The 20124-nt window shown below is 35.4% G+C and overlaps 1 protein-coding gene across 9 annotated transcripts in view; it reads right to left on the reverse strand.

Annotated features, from left to right (window-relative positions):
• The window catches only part of INPP4B (inositol polyphosphate-4-phosphatase type II B), an 829855-nt gene that overhangs the window by 152822 nt on the left and 656909 nt on the right, over positions 1–20124 (reverse strand). For all 9 annotated transcript variants that reach the window (XM_024245636.3, XM_054553363.1, XM_054553366.1 and 6 more), the window contains 1 exon segment: positions 12474–12582. In XM_024245636.3, coding sequence (XP_024101404.1) covers positions 12474–12582 — 109 coding nt within the window.

Here is a 20124-nt window from a genome sequence, read left to right on the forward strand (position 1 = left end):
TGGGAGTCTTCCTTGATACCTCTGGGTTCTTACCTCCACTCGTAACACACATACAACCCCCAAGTTGCCCCTAAATACCTCTGTAATTTATCTTCTCTCCATCTGTGCTGACACTATAAGCCAATCCATCTTCCTTCTCTGATGGGGTTACCACAATAATCAATTATTAATGTAAGCCTCATCACAAGAAAGAGGACATTGAAATAATTCAGGCAAAGTCCCCTCTAATAAAGATTTTGCAATAACAGTATTTATATCATGTAACACAGCCAATTGTTTGATTTTTCCATGACATAAATTCCATATATACAGTTTTTTAAAGTTTGTAATCTTATAAAAAAATGAGATGTTCTACACTTAGCTTTCAAAGCTCTGAAAAATATAGTATATTTTATTTGTAGATGACTGGCAATTTATTTATAGATGACTTTCTTTTCTGCTGTATGCTGCCTTTGCAATGATGACTATTAAATATCTAGAACAACAGACAGCTTTAAAAATATTCTGGAAATCACTTGGAGTTTAATAAGTTCAAAAGTTCCTCCTTGGATTCAGTGAATACTTCTGAGATAACATACTGTGTCATGGTTTAAAATGTTGTTTCAGTTTACAGCAAAGGAGAAATGTAACTTCTGATTTACAGAAAATAAATCCTCAAATCATATTATCTTTATATATTTCGTTTTAAAAATAAACAGAAAAAATGTATTTTTTCTGTAATTTTCATATTAGACTTCACATTTTTACTTTTAAACTCTAATCTTCTTGTTGATTTTTTTTCTGATATATCTCTAGGTATACACATGTAGCCACAGCTATAGTGAAGACAAGAAAATCCAAGAGTGGTTATGTATTTTGTCATTTTCAGACTGCCCTCTTCACCAAATTTGATATCATTAAAAATTTGGGGACAGTTTAGCAAACACATTTTGTCATTTACAATTAAAGTCATTTTCTTTAAAATAAATATTTAATTTTTTTAAATTCTGAACTGTCACACTATATACAGTGTCTCTTGCCTAAATATCAGATCATTCTTTGCCTCACAAGCTTTTGGACAGGTTATTGGAAGAATGTCACAACTTGGAAGTGTTAAAGTCACTACTGCATTACTGATATTGAATCAGGTTTTTAAGTTAGCCATTTTTATATAAATTGTCTCCCTTCTTCTTTCGGAAGACGTAAAAGTATATTTTCCCTTGCTAGTGAGGTGCAAGGAAACACTAATGTTATACCTGCCAAATAGTTGTTTTCAAAGCCTATAAGACATTTTCCACAAGTGTCTCTTTGTTTCTGTTTCTTTTTCCTAATTCCACAAAAAGTCTCTGTGTCTGCTACCTAATTCTATCACACTGATCTCTTCTTCAGGCATAGTCATTGGTTCTTCCCTTTATTCTTACGGCAGGCAATCCTTTGATGTTACTCATTCATTTCCCCATATATATATCCATTCATCAAACACTTATCAAGTCAGGTCCTGGGGATACTGTGGTAAACTGGACAGACACATTTCATATTCTCAGAGCACATACAGTCTAGAGGGATTTTGTACACTGGAGACTTAAAGCAGACTTGGCTTAGACAAGGAGTCAGAAGAAGCTTCCAGGCAGAAATGATTTTAAGTGAAGACCTGTGGTGGTGAGAAAGTTCTCTTCTGGTTCACTATGGAGGGTAGAGGGGAGGGAAAGATGATGGTGTCATGGTGCGAGATGAAGCTGGAGAAGAAACCAAGGCCAGATCACATGTATATATTATTGCACCTTAGATTTTCTCCTGCAAGCAAGAGGCAGCTAAGAAATTTTTAAAATTATGAAACACAAGAATATTTGCCTTTAAGAAGTATAATTCCAACCAAGATGAGGATAACTGATTGGATGAGAGCCAGTCTGGAAGGAAGGACGGTAATTAAGAGGTTTGGTAGTAGAATATTTAAAAGACAGTGGTTCTATGGGCTAGGATTATCTTAACCCATGTTTCATGATTAAAATGCATAACTTCCAGATATATAAGAAAGTAAACTAATTTTAAGTGAAAGCAAGGGAGAAAAAGTTGTCAAGGATTTTCAGGTGCTACATTGAACAGTGGGGTGGATGGTCATACCTTTTTATTAAGGAAAATAACCCCCAAAAGAAGCAAGTTTGAGAGGCGAAGGGATGCAAAATGATTCAATATCTCAATCTTGAGGTGTATGGAAGATACGAGTAAAGTGGAGCTACCTGCTAGATATATATTTATAAATATATAGATACATATGTACCTCATCAGCCATACCTCTACTTCACACATGAATAATATCCAAACTCAGTACTCAAGACTGAATGAGAAATTACGCATATTATGCATATTAATACAACTTTTTGGTGGTATTACTTCTAAAATTTAACTACCTCTTAACTAAGAAATCTCAGTTTCTTAGTTAAGAAAGAAGTCCTCTTGGCCGGGCGCGGTGGCTCATGCCAGTAATCCCAGCACTTTGAGAGGTCGAGGCGGGTGGATCACGAGGTCAGGAGATCGAGACCATCCTGGCTAACACGGTGAAACCCTGTCCCTACTAAAAATACAAAAAATTAGCCGGGCGTGGTGGCAGGTGCCTGTAGTCCCAGCTACTCGGGAGGCTGAGGCAGGAGAATGGTGTGAACCTGGGAGGCGGAGCTTGCAGTGAGCCGAGATTGCACCACTGCACTACCACCTGGGCAATAGAGCAAGACTCCGTCTAAAAACATAAAAAAAAAAAAAGTCCTCTTAACTAAGTGTAGTTATACTAAATGTAGGAAATTATCTAGAAGAAACACCCAGAAATTTGCAAAGATATATGAATAAGGATATACCTTGCAAGTGCAGGTGGTTCTAATCAAAAACTTAGAAACAATCTAAATGACCATCAATAGTGCATTGGTTAGATAATTATGTTAAATCCAATCAGTAAAATCCTACTCAGTTTTCAGAAAGAATAAGATTTACATGCACTAAATTGAGAAACTGCCTAAACATTTTTTGTGGAAATATATCATTTCTATATATTTACATAAATAATACCTAATATCAATTAAGACCTCGTCATGTGCCAGGCACAGTTATAAATGCTTAGCATATATAAACTCATCGAATTTTAAGAACCACCCTCTGGGGTAAGAAATATTATTTCCACTTTACAGATGAGAAAACTAAGGTACGGAAAGGTGTGGTAATCTGACTAATGTCACAAAGACAGTATGTGACAATCAGAATTCAAATCTACACTGGGAGTGGAGTCTATATATTGTCTGAGATGAAAGTTTCTGCCTGTCCCAGAATAGGGGACAGAAAAATTAAACAGAGTTACAGAAAAGTCAAGAACATTACATTTTCAACATTTGTGTTTGTGGACTAAGAGAATCACTGCTAAAACTTAAATAATTTGACATTCCAAGAAGAAATCTTGCTGCAAAATAGATTAAACTGCTGAGATTGGTTTATTTTAAAGAAGAGGACTACGACAGGTAGGATTTCAACTATACAAGCCTCTTTATTCTTTGAATTTGTGGGCCATAAACAAATTTTGTTTTTGTATACAGCTACAATGAAAATAAGGAGGAAAAACTGCCTTACAAATTCACTTATTACAAATTCACTCAGGATCATGTGAAATTGAGCAAAAATCCTTCCATTTACTTAGTACCACATTTAGTTCAAAGCTTTGCAGGCCTCACTATTTACTTTGTACAGTATGTTCAAGCCTCAGCATGACGACTTAATTAAAAGCACTTTACTCTCTCTCTATGAAGATTTGGTGTTATATACAAGGAGTTGTATATAGGGAAGTCCACATGGAGAAGAGAAACCTGGTGGGCAGTTTTGGCAGACCTAGCCCGTATTTGCCAAAATATGAACAAAGTTAAGAGCCGAGAGTAGCCAACAAGGAACTAACTCACAGGAGGAAAAAAAAAAATGTACTCCCAAGGAATCAAATTATAATCAAAAGAAAAACTTTAATTACCATCTCCTTCAAAATGATATATTGTCAGCTACTGAACACAGTCCAAAAGAAAAAAAGGAACTGACAGGGGCTTTTATTTAAATTATTCTTATTTCCACAGTGCCCATGTAATTTTACCATAATTTTTAAAAGAAAATTTTGTGACAGAAAATGTTCTTTCTGAAAAGAAAAAAATAAAATATATTTTTATTGAAATATACTTTATTGAAATATTGAAAGTGAATGGGAGATAAATTTTAGCTATAGCCTACGAGACTGACATTTTTAAATTTGGAGTATTGGACATGACTTCCAAAGAAACACAAAGATTTAAGTTGTTTTATAAATGAAGAGTATTACATTCATATTATGTGTATGTGTGTGTGTCTGTGTGTGTATATCTATCTATATATAAATATATATACATTTGCATACCATATATATATACACACATACACACACACACACAAAGACACACTTTTTTTTTTGAGACAGGGCCTCCCTCTGTCACCTAGAGGCTGGAGTGCACTGGGGTGATCTTGGCTCACTGCAACCTCCACCTTGCAGGCTCAAGTGATCCTTCCACTTTAGTCTCCCAAGTATCTGGAACTAAAGGCACATACTACCAAGCATGACGAATTTTTTTGTAGAGACAGGGTTTTGCCATGTTGCTCAGGCTGGTCTCAAACTCCTGAGCTCAAGCCAACCACTGGCCTCGGCCTCCCAAAGCCCTGGGATTACAGGCATGAGCCATCACACCTGGGCTGTATTATGTATATAACTTAAAAATTAGTCATTTTAAACAGTTTTGCAGTTTCAAATTTTTAAAAGAAAAAAATATAAGGATGTAGATTATATGTGGAAAAAAAGACTGGAAGAGAGCACCCAGTATGCTGCCAGTAATTGCTGTTAAGGAGGAATATTACAAGTACGCTTTTAATCTCTGTCTTTTGATTTTTCCATTTTCCAATAAGCATATTTCTTTACAAAACTGGAAAATTATCAGTGAAATTATTTATTAAAATATATATCAATAAAGGATCAAAGTATTTCTACTTAAAATATATATGGCTTGGCCGGGCGCGTTGGTTCATGCCTGTAATCCCAGCACTTTGGGAGGCCGAGGCGGGTGGATCACGAGGTCAGCAGATTGAGACCATCCTGGCTAACACAGTGAAACCCTGTCTCTACTAAAAATACAAAAAATTAGCCAGGTGTGGTGGTGGGCACCTGTAGTCCCAGCTACTCAGGAGGCTGAGGCAGGAGAATGGTGTGAACCCGGGAGGCAGAGCTAGCAGTGAGCGAAGATCACACCACTGCACTCCAGCCTGGGCGACGGAGCGAGACTCCATTTCGGAAAAAAAAAAAAAAATATATATATATATATATATATATATGACCTGACATATGAGTTCATACAAAATAGTAAGCATAGTTAAGATCTCAGACTCTAAATTGCACTGTCAATGACTGACAAGTCAAAGGTCTAAGTGGAATCTAGGGATCATGCTAGAAGTAGAAGAAAAAATTCCAAGTAGGGTAAAAAAGAATTACCATCTCCAATCAAATAACATGATCACATTGCTTTCATTGAATGCTTTAAAATCACTCACACTCTTTCATAAAAAGAAATAAAAATTTTTATTCTTAAGAATGGAAGTGAAGGTGATTAAAACAAATATTTTTGTAACTACTGATTAGTCTGCTCATTTGTTACTGGAGAAGGCATAGAAATGTGAATTTATGTTTTGCATCTCCCAAATTAATTAGCGGTTAATAATTCTATCAGAAAAACACATTTCAAAGGTAACAGTATAAGGTTTTGTCTCCAGTTCTCCCATTCCTGGTTTATCGGATGCCTACTATGTTATAGGTTATGGACAGCTTATTTCCCTGATATGATTTTCCCCTTTTTATGCAAAAAGCCTCCTATTTATAATAGAGAATAAGAAAATATCTACCCTTATTCCTCCTTACAGTAGTAAGAAAACTTTTCAGTCCCAGAGTTTTTGCCCTGTGACTGTTTAACCACTGATCTTATAGGTGACAAGGCTGCTTTAACTCTTTGTGTTGCTGTTTGCTGTGGTCTGAATGTTTGTGTTCCTCAAAATTCGTATGTTGAAACCTAATCATGAAGGTGATAATATTAGCAAGTGGAGCCTTTGAGAGATGATGAGGTCATGAGGAATCTGTCCTTGTAATGGGAGGCCCCTGAGAGCTGCCTTGCCCTTCTACCAGGTGAGGGTACAGCTAGAAGGTGCCATCTATGAGGTATGGGATCTCATCAGACACTGAATCTGCTGGTGCCTTGATTTTGGACTTCCTACTCTCTAGAACTGAGGGCTGTAAGGTTCAGTTGTTTATAAATTACCTAGTTAAGATATTTTGTTAGCAGCAGGAACAGACTAAAACCCTGTTTTACTTTTCTTTAAAAAAGGTCCCCAGGCCGGGTGCAGTGGCTCACACCTGTAATCCCAGCACTTTGGGAGGCCGAGGCGGTAGATCACGAGGTCTGGAGTTCCAGACCAGCCTGGTCAATATGGTAAAACCCCATCCCTACTAAAAATACAAAAAAATTAGCCGGGCATGGTAGCATACGCCTGTAGTCCCAGCTACTCAGGAGGCTGAGGCAGAAGAATCCCTTGAACCCAGGAGGCAGAAGTTGCAGTGAGCCCAGATTGCACCCCTGTACTCCAGCCTGGGTGACAGAGTGAGACTCCATCTCAAAAAAAAAAAAAAAAAAAAAAAAAAGTCCCCAAATTCCAACACAGGCTGTAGCTGTTGCAAGATCAAGTACAGCCTGCCACAGTCTTATCAGTAACATTTTAATTTACTTTCTTAATACTTTTCAGGTGATTTTTTTCTCTTTTCTGACTGAAATCTGGGGGAAGCAAATGTTCATTATGAGCATCTGGAGCATATTCCGGGAAGGTGGGTGTGTAACTAGGGTAATTGCTCAAGACAGGCATTTAAATTAGGACCACTTGCAGGGCATTAGTTCTGTTGTTCCAAATGAATACACAGATAGTAACAAATTAAAATTCTCAAGAAGCTAACATGTCCTTCACAGGCTTTTTAAAAAATTTTTTTATTTTAACAAAGCATCTTGGTTTTAATTAGTTACTTTTTTGTGTTAATGAAAGAGTTAGGCTTTTAGGTCATGATCCCACTTAATGAAAGTTCTGTCTGAATCTGATGTTCCTGACATTGAGGCAGGTGGATCGCCTGAGGTCAGGAGTCTGAGACCAGCCTGGCCAACACTGTGAAACCTCCATCTCTACTAAAACTACAAAATTATCCAGGGTGTGGTGGTGTGCACCTGTAGTTCCAGCTATTTGGGAGGACAGAGACAGGAGAATCTCTTGAACCCAGGAGGCAGAGGTTGCAGTGAGACAAGATCTTGCCATTGTACTCCAGCCTGGGCAACAAGAGCAAAACTCTGTAAAGACAAGAGAAGAGAAGGGCAAGGAAAGAGGAGAAGAGAAGAGAAGAGAAGAGGGAGAAGAGAAGAGAACAAAAAAGCTGGGTGTGGTGGCTCATGCACGTAATCCCAACACTTTCGAAGACCAACGTGTGCGGATCCCTTGAGCCCAGGAGTTAAGACCAGATTAAGCAAGATGTTGAAAATCTGTCTCTGCAAAAAAAATATAAAAATTTGTTGGGTGTGGTGGTGTGCACCTGTAATCCCAGCTACTTGGGAGGCTGAGGCAGGAGAATCACTTGAACCCAGGAGGTGGAGGTTGCAATGAACAGAGATGGCACTAATGCACTCCAGCCTAGGCGATAGAGTAAGACTCCATCTCAAAAAAAAACAAAACAAAAAAAAAAAAGAAAAAGAAAAAGTTTAAAGAAAGCAAAATATATGTTGTAGGAATAAATTTTCCTTTCTTTTAAACAATACTAAAAGTAAAAACTTGATTCATATTTTGAGGGAGAAATCCATAAGCTTTCACATGATGTTGAAGTAAATCAACTGACAGTAGGTACAAGTAGACGTTTGATGTTACAAGAGAATACATAAGTTACAAACATCCTGATTTGGGTCTATTAAAAAAATGTGTAATTAGAGTTTTGGTAATCCTAGAAAGATATCAAGTTTTCAGTATGAAATCCTCTATGGTATGTTCAATTGTATGTGTCTGTATGTTACTCAAGCCCAGATTGTCCAAGATCAAAATTCTTATAGCTTTACTCTCACATTCAGTTCCATTTTGCAACACTCTAATGAGTTTTGGGATTCTCTAAACAAAAATTTCCAGTAAGTGAGTTGTAACACTTTATCTCAATAAATATTCTTTTACTTAGATTTCCTTTTCTCTCGATGTATACCAATTGAAGTTCTATATAGTTTTTCAAGTTCAACTCATCTGTGTAGCTATTTCTGTTTTTATTCTCCAAACCTTTTATCTGTCTTCAGATAGCACTATTCGCTCATAGCTATATCAGTAGTTCTCAACCCTGGCTACATATTAGACTCACCTGGGAAGCTTTTAAAATGTATCAATGCCCGGGTCCCAGTACCAAAGGCTTTGACTTAATTTGTCTGGGGTGATATCCTGTTATAAATAAAAGGTTTCAAAGCTCCAAAGGTGATTCTAGTGTGCAGCCAAGGTTGGTAACCCCTGCTCTCTATATTATTAATCTTATTGCATTATGATTATTTGTGAAACTTTTTCTCCTATTCTAGTTTTTAGCACTTTTAAGTCAGCAACCATATCTGATTTCTATGTGAATTCCAATGCCTGTTGTATTTGATTTATAGCATACCTATATATACAAGATGCTCCATCTCTTATTCAAGGAAAGTACAATGTATTACAGAAACGTCGTACAAGAAAAAACCTAATACATTACTGTGGCTTAGTAAGGCTACAAGAGAAGCAAAAGTAAAATATTAGGGAGGAGAGCCAAATCAACTTGAAAAATCAGGAATGCCTAATTATAAGGGTGAAATCTTCACATGGACCATGTGTAGAATTTTGAATAGGATTATGTAAATGGCTTTCACAGAAAGAAATGAAAAATAGTAGGAAATGAAGAGAACAGAATAATTTCTTGTAAAAGGAAACAGAACGAGGAAAAAGGAAAAGGTATAAATACATGAAGCCCATTTAGAAAATAGTTTATATAGCGTTTTAGAAACAACAATAGAAGAAGTGGGTGATGAGGGTAGACATTGGTGGGCAAAATCATGGATGCTTTGAATGCCCAGTGGATAAGTATGGACTCCCCAAAGTTCCTAAGCACAAGAGTAAGGTACTCAGATACTGTGCTTTAAAAGTTCAGTCTCCCTAATTATCTTGCAACTTTGAATAAATATGGTTGTATGATGTATGACCTGAACTGCTTTATATAAATACTATAAGCAATGTTCTTATGCTAAAACCCTTTTTATTATGTGGCCAATGTATTAATCACAAAAGAGATCACCAAGGGACATAAACATAAATTACATCTTTTCTCAGACGACAGTATTTTATTGGCTTAGCTGAGAAAAAAATAAACGAAGGTGAAATAGTACAATGGCTGTAGTAGTTCCCAAAAAACCTGGTCTAAAAGACTTGGCTATCTGGGTTTTTTGGTTTTTGTTTTTGTTTTTGTTTTTTTTTTTTGGTGGGGGGCAATATCAAATGAAAGATGAGGCAAAGAAAAATTTCCTCACTTGTGATTTCATGTCCTGCAAAATGTCATTGTTTACTTTAACCTAAAGCCCAAATTACTCATTTCACATAGTCATTTTTACTTCTGTACATTGCTGTTGACTGACAAATGCAATATTTGTTGCTGAAAAAGCCTGCAGAAAAAGTATGGGCATGGTGTGATAACTCTGTAATCATTAAGTCTCTGCTAAAGTCAGCTCTTAATTTAACGGGTAGGCTGATAGCCATGCTCACCAGTATATTGCCTCAGCAAGCTGTATTTGTCCCAAACCACTGCCCTATGGAGAATTCTTTTAAGATCCACAAAGTTCTTTTTTATTTCTTTTAAAATCTTTATCTTATTTTATCAATAAAGCAATGAAACACAAATGAAAAATTTAAAGCAATCAGTGTTTGCAAGCATTGAACACGTTTTTACTTTTATCTTAAAATTAACCCAAGATCTGTAAGAGTGTGTGTGTCTGTGTGTGTGCATGTGTGTGTGTGTGTGTGCTGATATGTAACATCCCAGTGAAAAGTGAAGAAAAGTGAAGGATTCAAATATTTATGCAAACATTTAAACCTTAAGAAATATTATTTAGAGTCTAACCATAGAACTCAACAGTTGTCTTTAACAGAAATATGTTTCATAAAATTAGAGGGTTAGGTTCCATATTTCACATATTGATACTTTCTATGCTCAACAGGATTCCGACTGCCCTGTGGGCAGTTTTGAGTCTTCTAATTGGGTTATATACTTTAAAATTTAATTGAGGAAAAAAAATAGATTAAGTCAACTCTCAAGGCTGAGACATAGTTCCAGACAAGATGAAGTAAATGCAATCTATTTTACTTCCCCTGTTAATCACAATGAAACACTCTAGACAAAACATATATGTCACCTATCAAAAGACTCTAAAAGGTAGACTAAAGGAGGTATATTGGTTAGGGGCCTCAGGACTTAAGGAATGATATGACAGTGAGTTCCACGGGATTTTTCTTGCCTCCTATAATGTCCTAAACTGGGTGCCACAGAATTTCTCAATGCAGCAAAGCACCAACAAAAAATAGCACCCAGAAAAAGCCAAAGAACCTGGAACAGGGTGGCCCAGCCATACCAACCTGTTCTGGGGGTGAATACCAGAAAAACTTCATGCCACTCCCCCACTAGAAGAATGGTACAGTAGGGAATCAGTGAGAAACACCCTTCATCCCTACTCAGATTCCATGGGCAAAACCCTGTCTTCCACTCATACCCCGACTTCAGTAGGGATGGCATCCCTTCCCCCATGGGGCCTATGGTTTGAATTAACTTCCAACTCCCATAAAGTAAATAGGAGATGCCTCTCCCCTGCAGAGCCCATGGTTGAAACCTTGGCTTCCACTCCCCACTGCAATAATATTTGTGAGAAGGGTGTGAATATTAATGAGTAACCTGAGGGAGTTTCTTCGTGGTGATGAAACAGTTATATATGATGTTTATAATAGTGATGGTTACTCTAATCTACCCATGCAATATAATTTTATAAAACTATAAACCTTTCCCCACCAAAAAGCAAACAAACAAAAATGAACAAAAAACTAGAAAAATCAGAATAAGAACTATAACTGAGTTAATACTGTACGAAAATCAATTCCTTAAAAGGAAAAAAGAAAAATATATATGTATTGGTAGTTTATATATTTATATAATAGTAAGTCAGTTATTCAATTCTAACCTCCTTTAAATGCTTTCTTCCTAAACATCTGGGCACCAAAAAACAAATTTCATATTTGATAAATGTGATAAAACTTTAAAAAATTTTCTGGTTTTGGCACTCAAACAGATTTTCTAATACTATTACTAAATCAATTGTGACTAAAGAATGACTATTTTTCCCTAACTTTCAAAATGTGGATTCTTCAACAGACACCAGGACCTACTCAAGGGTGGAGGGTGGAGGAGGGTGAGGATTGAAAAACCACCTATTAGATACTATGCTTATTACCTCGGTGGCAGAATAACCTGTACACCAAATCCCTGTAACATGCAATTCACCATGGTTAAAAAGAAGAAAATAAATAAAAGAAAAAAACCTGCACACATACCCTTGGAATCTAAAAGTAAAAAAAAAAAAAAAAAAAAGAAAAACAAAAAAACCCTGGGATTCTTAACTTAAGAAGAGTAACTGTTTGAAAAGGAAAGTAGTTATTCTTCATACCTGGATAATGCACTTTACGTTTTACATGAGCGTAGTCATAGCCAGAGAATATTATAGGATAACCTCAACTGATGAGACATGGGGGAGAACAATAAACTACTGCTGCAAAAGCTTTATAAGGCAATATTTAAAAGCATGTAAAAACAAAAACTGAGGAAAGAGTATATTAAAATTATAAATAATAGTGGTAATACTCATGCCTTTCCCTAAGGAACAGAACATAGAATTCTGTATTGTTGTGTCTTTTTCAAGTGGCACAGTTAAATGTGCCTCAGGCCAGCATGGAAATTACTAGTAGGGTAAAAATCATGAATTAGGAGCCATATTCTCCATTCAGTATCTTTGGCTCCACAGTGAAGTCAGACTGTATTTCTAGCTAAATCTCTGAACACTCCTTTGAGCAAGCAATAGTTGACACTAGAATAGCACCCCTTAGTCATATGACTTCCGGAAGATTTTCTGCCATCACAATGCCACTCAGTAAGCAAGACACTTAGGCAATTTGTTTAATCTAATTTCTTCTCTGGTAGTTTTGAGATATTTAACAACTCTATGTTACTAAATAGGTTAAGATGTCAAGAACTATACATTGTGATAGACCAATTGCCTTGTATATAGACTTCCCCAAAGGGGAGATGTTATTAATGGAATCTGTGCTTTCCTCCTGTCTTTACTTACTTTCTTCTTTCTGTTTCAAATCTATGGAGTAGTTTCCGAAGACCACCATTCTTAAATCCCTGAAAATGGGCAGCTGGGGCTCCCACAGTGATGACATCGTAGAGAGCATCTGGAATGGAAACAGACAAGGAGATGAACACTTTGCAAACATTTATCTCCATCATGCTGTTTGCGTTGAAGCATACCTACTGTAGGAAGTATGAGAAATTATTCTGTTTAGTTTTGCAGGAATAACTATGAACTCACATCTCAAGGGAGAAAGAGGAGCTAATAATCAATCTTTCTAAAAGCCACCTGTGCACCTAAACAAGATATAATATTTTCCTGATTTATGACTACATCTTAATTATATGCTACAGTGTAGAACAGTGTGTTCTCCCATTATTCTATATACTTACTGAGATAACATGTTAATTGCTCTTTTGTGTATTTTACTTTATTGAGTTTTGCATCATTTAATTTGCAATCATGTTGAAATTCAACAATAATGAACAATCTTTCAACCAAATTTTACATAGAAAAAAAAACAAAATATTAAGCATTTTGACTCAAGGGCAGATTAGTACTAGTGCATTTTTGCAAATCTATACAGAGTGCTTTCCTGATGTGTATACTAAATCTTACACACTTCAAATAGATGCTTTTGCAATTTCCTTAGGTGACATAGAAAGAATACACAAAATGTTTCTTGTTCTGTTTTCTAGTAAGACACTTCGTTTTTATAACAAAAAATCCATACACTTAAATTGAAACTTAATCCTTTGATCTTGAAAGCCATGAAGTTTGATACATATTAAGTTTATGGCTTCAAAACATGCCATCATTTTTACATTCTAATGCAAAGTATCCCCACAAGAAGGAAGACAGAGTGAATGCTCTCTTGTTAAACTATATTTTATTTGAGAAACCTAATTTCATAGTAGATCCTTTTCAAATTGATTTTGCTATTGACACTTCAGTTGTTCTTCAGATCTCATTTACTAGGAAAACATAAATTATTTTATTAGCTTCAGGTAAACACCATAACTTCTTCAGAGTAGTTCAATCCAGATGCATCTAAAATTTTCTTTGAATAAAAAAAAGTCTTCAAGTGAAAGATGTCAGCAGCATTCAGAAAATGCAAGATCACAAGAAAGAATACAACACAAACCAACCCGTCAATAAGGCATACAATGAAAATCACTCAATGGTTCACTGTGTCCTCTTTAAAAAGTCACTAATAAACTAGAAGTCAGCTCTTATTAAGATAGCAGAATATTAGATCTGTAAGAAATTTAAATGTTTTCTAGTCCAGGGGATTTTAACCTAGGGCTAAGATACTGGTTTCAGGGTGTCCAAGAATGTTTGCTAATTACATAATTACAACTGTTCTATGTCATGGAAAGGGATCACAGCTTTCTCAAAGGCTCATGAGATCACCCCAAAGTTATCAACATTATGTTCTAGTCCACCTTCATTTATCTGATAAGAATCCTGAGGATCATTACAAGCTAACTGCTTTGTCCATTTATCTGATAAGAAGGCTGAAGATCATTAGAAGTTAACTGCTTTGTCTAAAACCCGAAGGATTTTACACTCAGGGACTTCTGGCTTCTAACTCAGAGACAGAGAGTCAGTGTTCCCTGGTGGTTTAAGTTACTGATGGGAACCTGAGTCGCTGGCTTTGGATTCCTGATCTGCCACTTATTTAACTTCTCTATGTCTCAGTTTCCTCACCTATAAAATGTAGTTGAAAGTAGCTAAAAGTGGTAAGCATTTAGTAAATGTTATCTACGATTATTATTTTCTGTATAAGAAACAATCCCACCAATTAAAGAAAGGTGGTATATTAACTTTTGTCTATTTCCCCATAAAAATAAACTTTTGAGTCTGAAAAGAAAAATGATGCTGGGGCTCAGTCTTCTGAATGGAATGAGTTCCCATGTTAATTTAAATGCAAAAAGACAAATTATCATAACAATGCAACAAAATATGCGGCATTTCTGCCAAAAACTGGGTGACCAGCAATACCAACAATATACAGAATGACTAAAAATATTATTCAGCTTTTAAGAAGATGGAAACTCTGCCATCTGCAACAAAATGAATGAGCCTGGAGAACAATATGCTAAGTGAAATAAGCCAGTTCCAGGACAAACACTCCACTTGCATGAGGTTTTCAAAATAGTCAACCTCATAAAAGCAGAGAATATAATGGTGGCTGTCAAGAAATGGAGAGGGGGAATGCAAAGTTGTTATTCAATAGGCATAAAGTTTTAGTTACGCAAAATAAGTTCCAGAGACATGCTGTATAACATAGTGCCTATAGTTAATAACACTGCATTATTCACTTAAAAATGTATTAAGAGGGTATATCTCATGTTAAGTGTTCTTGAAACAGCATCAACAACCAAAAAAAGGCCACAAAAAAACCTTTTAGACTTGATGGATTTGTCTGTTACCTTAATTGTGGTGATAGTTTCATGGGGGTACGCCTACGTCCAAATTCTTCAAGTTGTAAAAATATATGAAGGTTTTTGTAGGTCAATTTTACTTCGGTAAAGCTGTTTTCTAAAAAATATAGACATATATTCCACTAAGCCTAAACTAAATGTATTCTCACTTCAACTTCCCCCAAAACATGGCCTGTAGCCTCTCTAGAACTACCCAATAAGAAGGGAAGGAAAAGGGAGGGGAAATCTGAATAGAGACAGAACTCTGAATTAATGAAAGTTTAAATAACTAACTTTTGCCAAATTTGCAAAAACATTTGACCACAAGCATATTTATAACTCCTTGTAGTGTCTTATAAGAGGACTATGCAAGTCGCAGGCCCTGACACTTTAGCTGTTTCAGCTTTACGGTGAATCTGTGTCTTCAATTCATCCATAATTTTAGCATCCTCCAAAGCTACTCTCTGGGAACAGAAACAGTCTCTATTCATCCACCTCACTGCTCATAAGAATTCTAGACATCTATGAAGAAAACGAGACATTTTGAAATAGAAGGTAAAGGAGAAGAAGCATGTTGTTTGAATAGTCTCCTCCTCTCATAAAAAAGAGCTGATTGTTTATTGTTAAATCTAAATGAAGGAGTTTGTGTTTCTATAGAACCATCTATATTATAACTCCTAAAGTTATGAACAAGCTGTTCTGTAAGTTCTGACGTTTTCTTTTCATTCTATTTTCTATTTATGAACTCATCCCTTTTAGGGTTTTCACACCATATTTTTACCAAGGACTATGAAATCTCTTGACTAGTTCTGACCTCTTCCAAACAAAATAATCCAATTCCTAACTGCTTTATGGGCACGTCTGAGTGTCAAAGCCTATTAAGCTTAACATATTCTAACGCTTGACCCTAACTGGCTCTTCCTTCCTGATTCCCTGTGACAAATACAAACAACACATTCCTTTAAGCCTCCAAGAGTAGAGTCCTCAAGATCATGTTCGACTCTTCTTCCCTCATCATTATATCTCACCAGTTCTAACAATTCTGTTACAAAAATTTAATTCTTTCTGTTCATGTTACTTATCTTTATCTTAGTGCTTACCTTCCCCATTTCTTGTCAGGATGACTACTGCCTCTCAATGTTAGCCTCTCTGCATCCACAATGCAGTAGTTCACTTTTATATGAGTGGCCGGTCGGTTACTCTATCTGAAACACAGCCTTCAGTATTTAATTCCTCCTTATAAATGTTCATAGAAGAACATTAAAACATCTCAAGGACATATTTAGGTCATTTATGACCTGAGTCCAATTCTTCCTTGGTCACATCATCCAGTGTATTATAAGCACCATGAAAGTGAAAATTATTGTAATCCCAGCACTTTGGGAGGCTGAGGAGGGCAGATCACTTGAGGCCAGGAGTTTGAGACCAGGCTGGCCAACATGATGAAACCCCATGTCTACTAAAAATACAAAAAATTAGCCGGGGGTGGTGGCAGGCACCTGTAATCCCAGCTACTGGGGAGGCTGAGGCAGGAGAATCGCATGAACCTGGGAGGCAGAGGTTGCAGTGAGCCAAGATCATGCCATTGCACTCCAGCCTGGGCAATAAGAGTGAAACTCCATCTCAAAAAAAAAAAAAAAAAAAAAAAAAAAAAAAATGAAAGAAAGTGAAAATTATTGTAGTCATTCATTTTCAAGAGTATATCCTCAATCCTTGGCACACGGGAGGTACTCCTCATTTATAGCATGATTGCCTGTTGCCCAGTTACAACAGCGGTTCCACATTTCTCGAAGTGTTTACATCTTCATCTTTGTGTTCTCTGACTTGGATATTTTTCCATCCTAACCTTCCTCCCATTTCTTTGCCACTGAAATTCCACTGCTCGTTTGCAATCAAACTCAATTACCACCTTCTCTGTGAAGCCTTTCTGAATATTCCAGTCAGAATAATAATTTTTATCTATACTTCCACATTGCTTTGTCTTTACCTTGAAGATTTAATTCCTTATGATAGTTTCTATATTCAAATAAAATAATGAATATGGTCATAAAATTGTTACAATTGCTTTAAGACTCATATTCTTCACTGGATATATGTTATTTGTGGATAAGAATTGTATTTAATAAATAACATTAATAATAATGATGGCAACCATATAGTAAGATCACAATAAAAGTTACTAAATGAATGAATAATTACGACAACAGCTGGCATTTACTCTGTGCATACCTGAATCGTTACTTTAGTAGGTACTCTATTTTCAGGATCTCATTTAATTTTCAAAATAATACTATAAGATAAGTATTATTTCCCCAACTTTATAGATAATAAAACAGATTCTCCATGAGATTAAATAATTTGTCTAGTCTTATGCTGGTAAGTTTTGGATCTGATATATTTTCCAAAGTCTGATTCACTAAACAAAAAAACTTATACTGTAAACAACCTTCAATGTCTTAGTCACGCTTAGATTTTCCATTAGCTGCAGCAACAATGAGCATATACTGGATGCTCAATAAAGCTGATTTGTGTTAACATTGTAGATGTTTATTTCTAAAATAGAGATTTTTTGTGATCACATCAAAAAGAAGACTAAACATTCATTGTTAATTGTGGTCTCAGAGGGCAAACAAAAGCTTGCAATTTATAAAAATAAAAAAAATGATTAAACTGACCTGACTTATATTATCCTAATCTTTATTCATTCACTAAACAAACACCCACTGAACACACACTATTTTCAAGGGTTACCCTAATTTCCTGTGAATATTTAAAATTAAGGACGGAAAATTTCTGTATTAGAATTGATGTAATTCTTATTTATCAAACATACAGAGGTTTCAGTATGATTTACTACAGCAGCAACTAGGTACACACTTAAATTATAAGCAAAATTAATTTTGATCTTAATTATCTTTCTCATCCTGGTATCGTTTCTATTTTTGTTATAGTTTTCATGTGTTCTTTTTTTTTAAAAAAAGAATACTTCTTTCTTAAGCTGTTCTTTTCCAGCTTTCTCCCATGCTTTTTCCCTATTTTTACTTAAAAAAAAAATCCTTCCACAATCTTCTGTCATATCCACAATTTCCTTTTCTTTCCACTCTGTTCATTTTCTTGTTCTCATTTTTGGCTTCCTTCCCTGTGTTCCCTGCAGGATTCCTTTGCTTCAGAGGGTCAATGTCTTATTTATAATCCCTTGAATTACTCACAGTTTGTGAACTATGAATTTATGATTCATATTTCTAACTCAATATAATTCATGGAAAAATATTCTACATATTCTGTTAAGATGTCAGAATATAGAAGGTAAATGACACAATTAATTAAATGACTTTTCTTTAATCCTGTTCCAGTTCTCACACTCTCCTAAGGCTCTTCCCATTACCTAAACTGCCCTTCCCTCTTTCATTTTTGTGTTTTTACCCTTGTAAATTTCATACTTAGGCCTAGTTGCTAAGTTAGTTCCTACACAGAGATCTTTGTGTAATGTATCCAGCTAGAAATACTTACTTCTTCCTCTTTCCTATCATAGTCCTAAATTCATATCTTTATCAGAGTATTAGTTTTCATATCGCATAAAATAATTTCGATAGTTAATTTACTTTCTTCTCTAGGCTTCACACAATGTAAAATATGGCATTGTGCATTTAATGTCTTTTTCTCCAAACGGAAATCATTGTAACGTTGTAGGTGTTCAGCAATGTCGATTAAAAAATATATAAATATTTAGATGCTCAATTCGGTTTGTCTTGTCATTAGATCATACAGGGAATTAATATTCTTAACTGATGAATAAAATATTTATATACACTGTCAATAAAAACATTAGAATCTGGCTACACATTCACACACACACAAAGATGCACATGTACACACACATCTCAGGAATATGTGTGTATATATGTATATATATTCTGGATCATAGTGTATAAAAGATCAAAGAGCTTATAACTAAATTGCTATCAATATTTCCATGGAATTTGAATTAACTTTTAATATGCTGTCTAAAATAGGAAGGAATATAGAATTCCTTTAAGGAGATGTATTCAGGTTGGTTTTTCCACTCACACATTTTTTTCTCTTCTAGGATCCTGCCTTTCATTCAGCTGTCAGGTCTTCTCAAACTCCTCCAATCTATAACAGTTCCTTGGTCTTTCACTGTCTCTCATAATCATGACATTTTTGAAGAGTACTTATCAGTTACTTTGTAGAATGTTCATCGGCTTGGGTTTCTCTTATGGTTTGTCATTAGACTTAGGTTCTGCAATATGGAGTAGAACACTACAGAGGTGATGTGCCCTTCTCAGAGCATCATATCAGTGTATGTTTCGGTACTACTTTGAGGCTAACCTTGATGCATTGGAGTGCCTGCCAGTACTGACAGTTAATTCTCCCCTAGAAAGTTAGTAAAAATCTAGGGGGACATACTTGGAGACTATGCAAATATCCTTTTTCTGCTTAAACTTTTACTCACTAATTTTTGCATTCGTTGATGGATCTTGAATTTTTACTGATATATCTGAATAGTAATTTTTTGTTTCATTTCTCTCACATTATTAATTAGAATTCTTCTGAAAGGCATGGTTGACTCTTCTCCTCCACTCATTTACTTATTCAGTTATCTATTAATATTAATATAGACCCATGGGAATTTTTTATTTGGTTAATGACTCAGTAATATCTTTTTGCTGTTCAGGTTGTGCCAGCTTTGTGTTTTGGGAGCTCCTTAAGGTTGGCTGTTGTGCCCTTTATGTATACCTATTCTATTAAAAAAATTTTTTCTAGCATGTCATTACTTTCTAGAGCCACAAGATGCTCCAGAATCATCTTGTATTTTCCCTGACCCAGCCCTGCAATCAACCAACTTTCCAATAAACCTTGATTCTTTTTATTAGAGAATAGCGTTTAGAAATCAAGCACTGAGGACTAGTTATGCTCACTGCTACTATGGTGTCACTGCTTTCCCTTTCAGTAGCTAGGACTAGAAAATACATGTCCTATACTAATTACGTATACATACTTCCATATTTATTTCCCTATCTGCCTCTATTCTTTATTTTTCTTTCTTTTTATTATCATTTTTATAATTTTATTGATCACTTATTATCACTTAAACAACACAATAAAAGTAAGTTAAAAATAAAGCAGGTTGGGGATAAGAAATTCTAAGACAGACATATTGATAAGCAACAAAACAATCAAGATTTGAAAAACAGGCA

The sequence above is a fragment of the Pongo abelii genome, chromosome 3, assembly GCF_028885655.2.
Source record: "Pongo abelii isolate AG06213 chromosome 3, NHGRI_mPonAbe1-v2.0_pri, whole genome shotgun sequence".
Taxonomy (NCBI): domain Eukaryota; kingdom Metazoa; phylum Chordata; class Mammalia; order Primates; family Hominidae; genus Pongo; species Pongo abelii.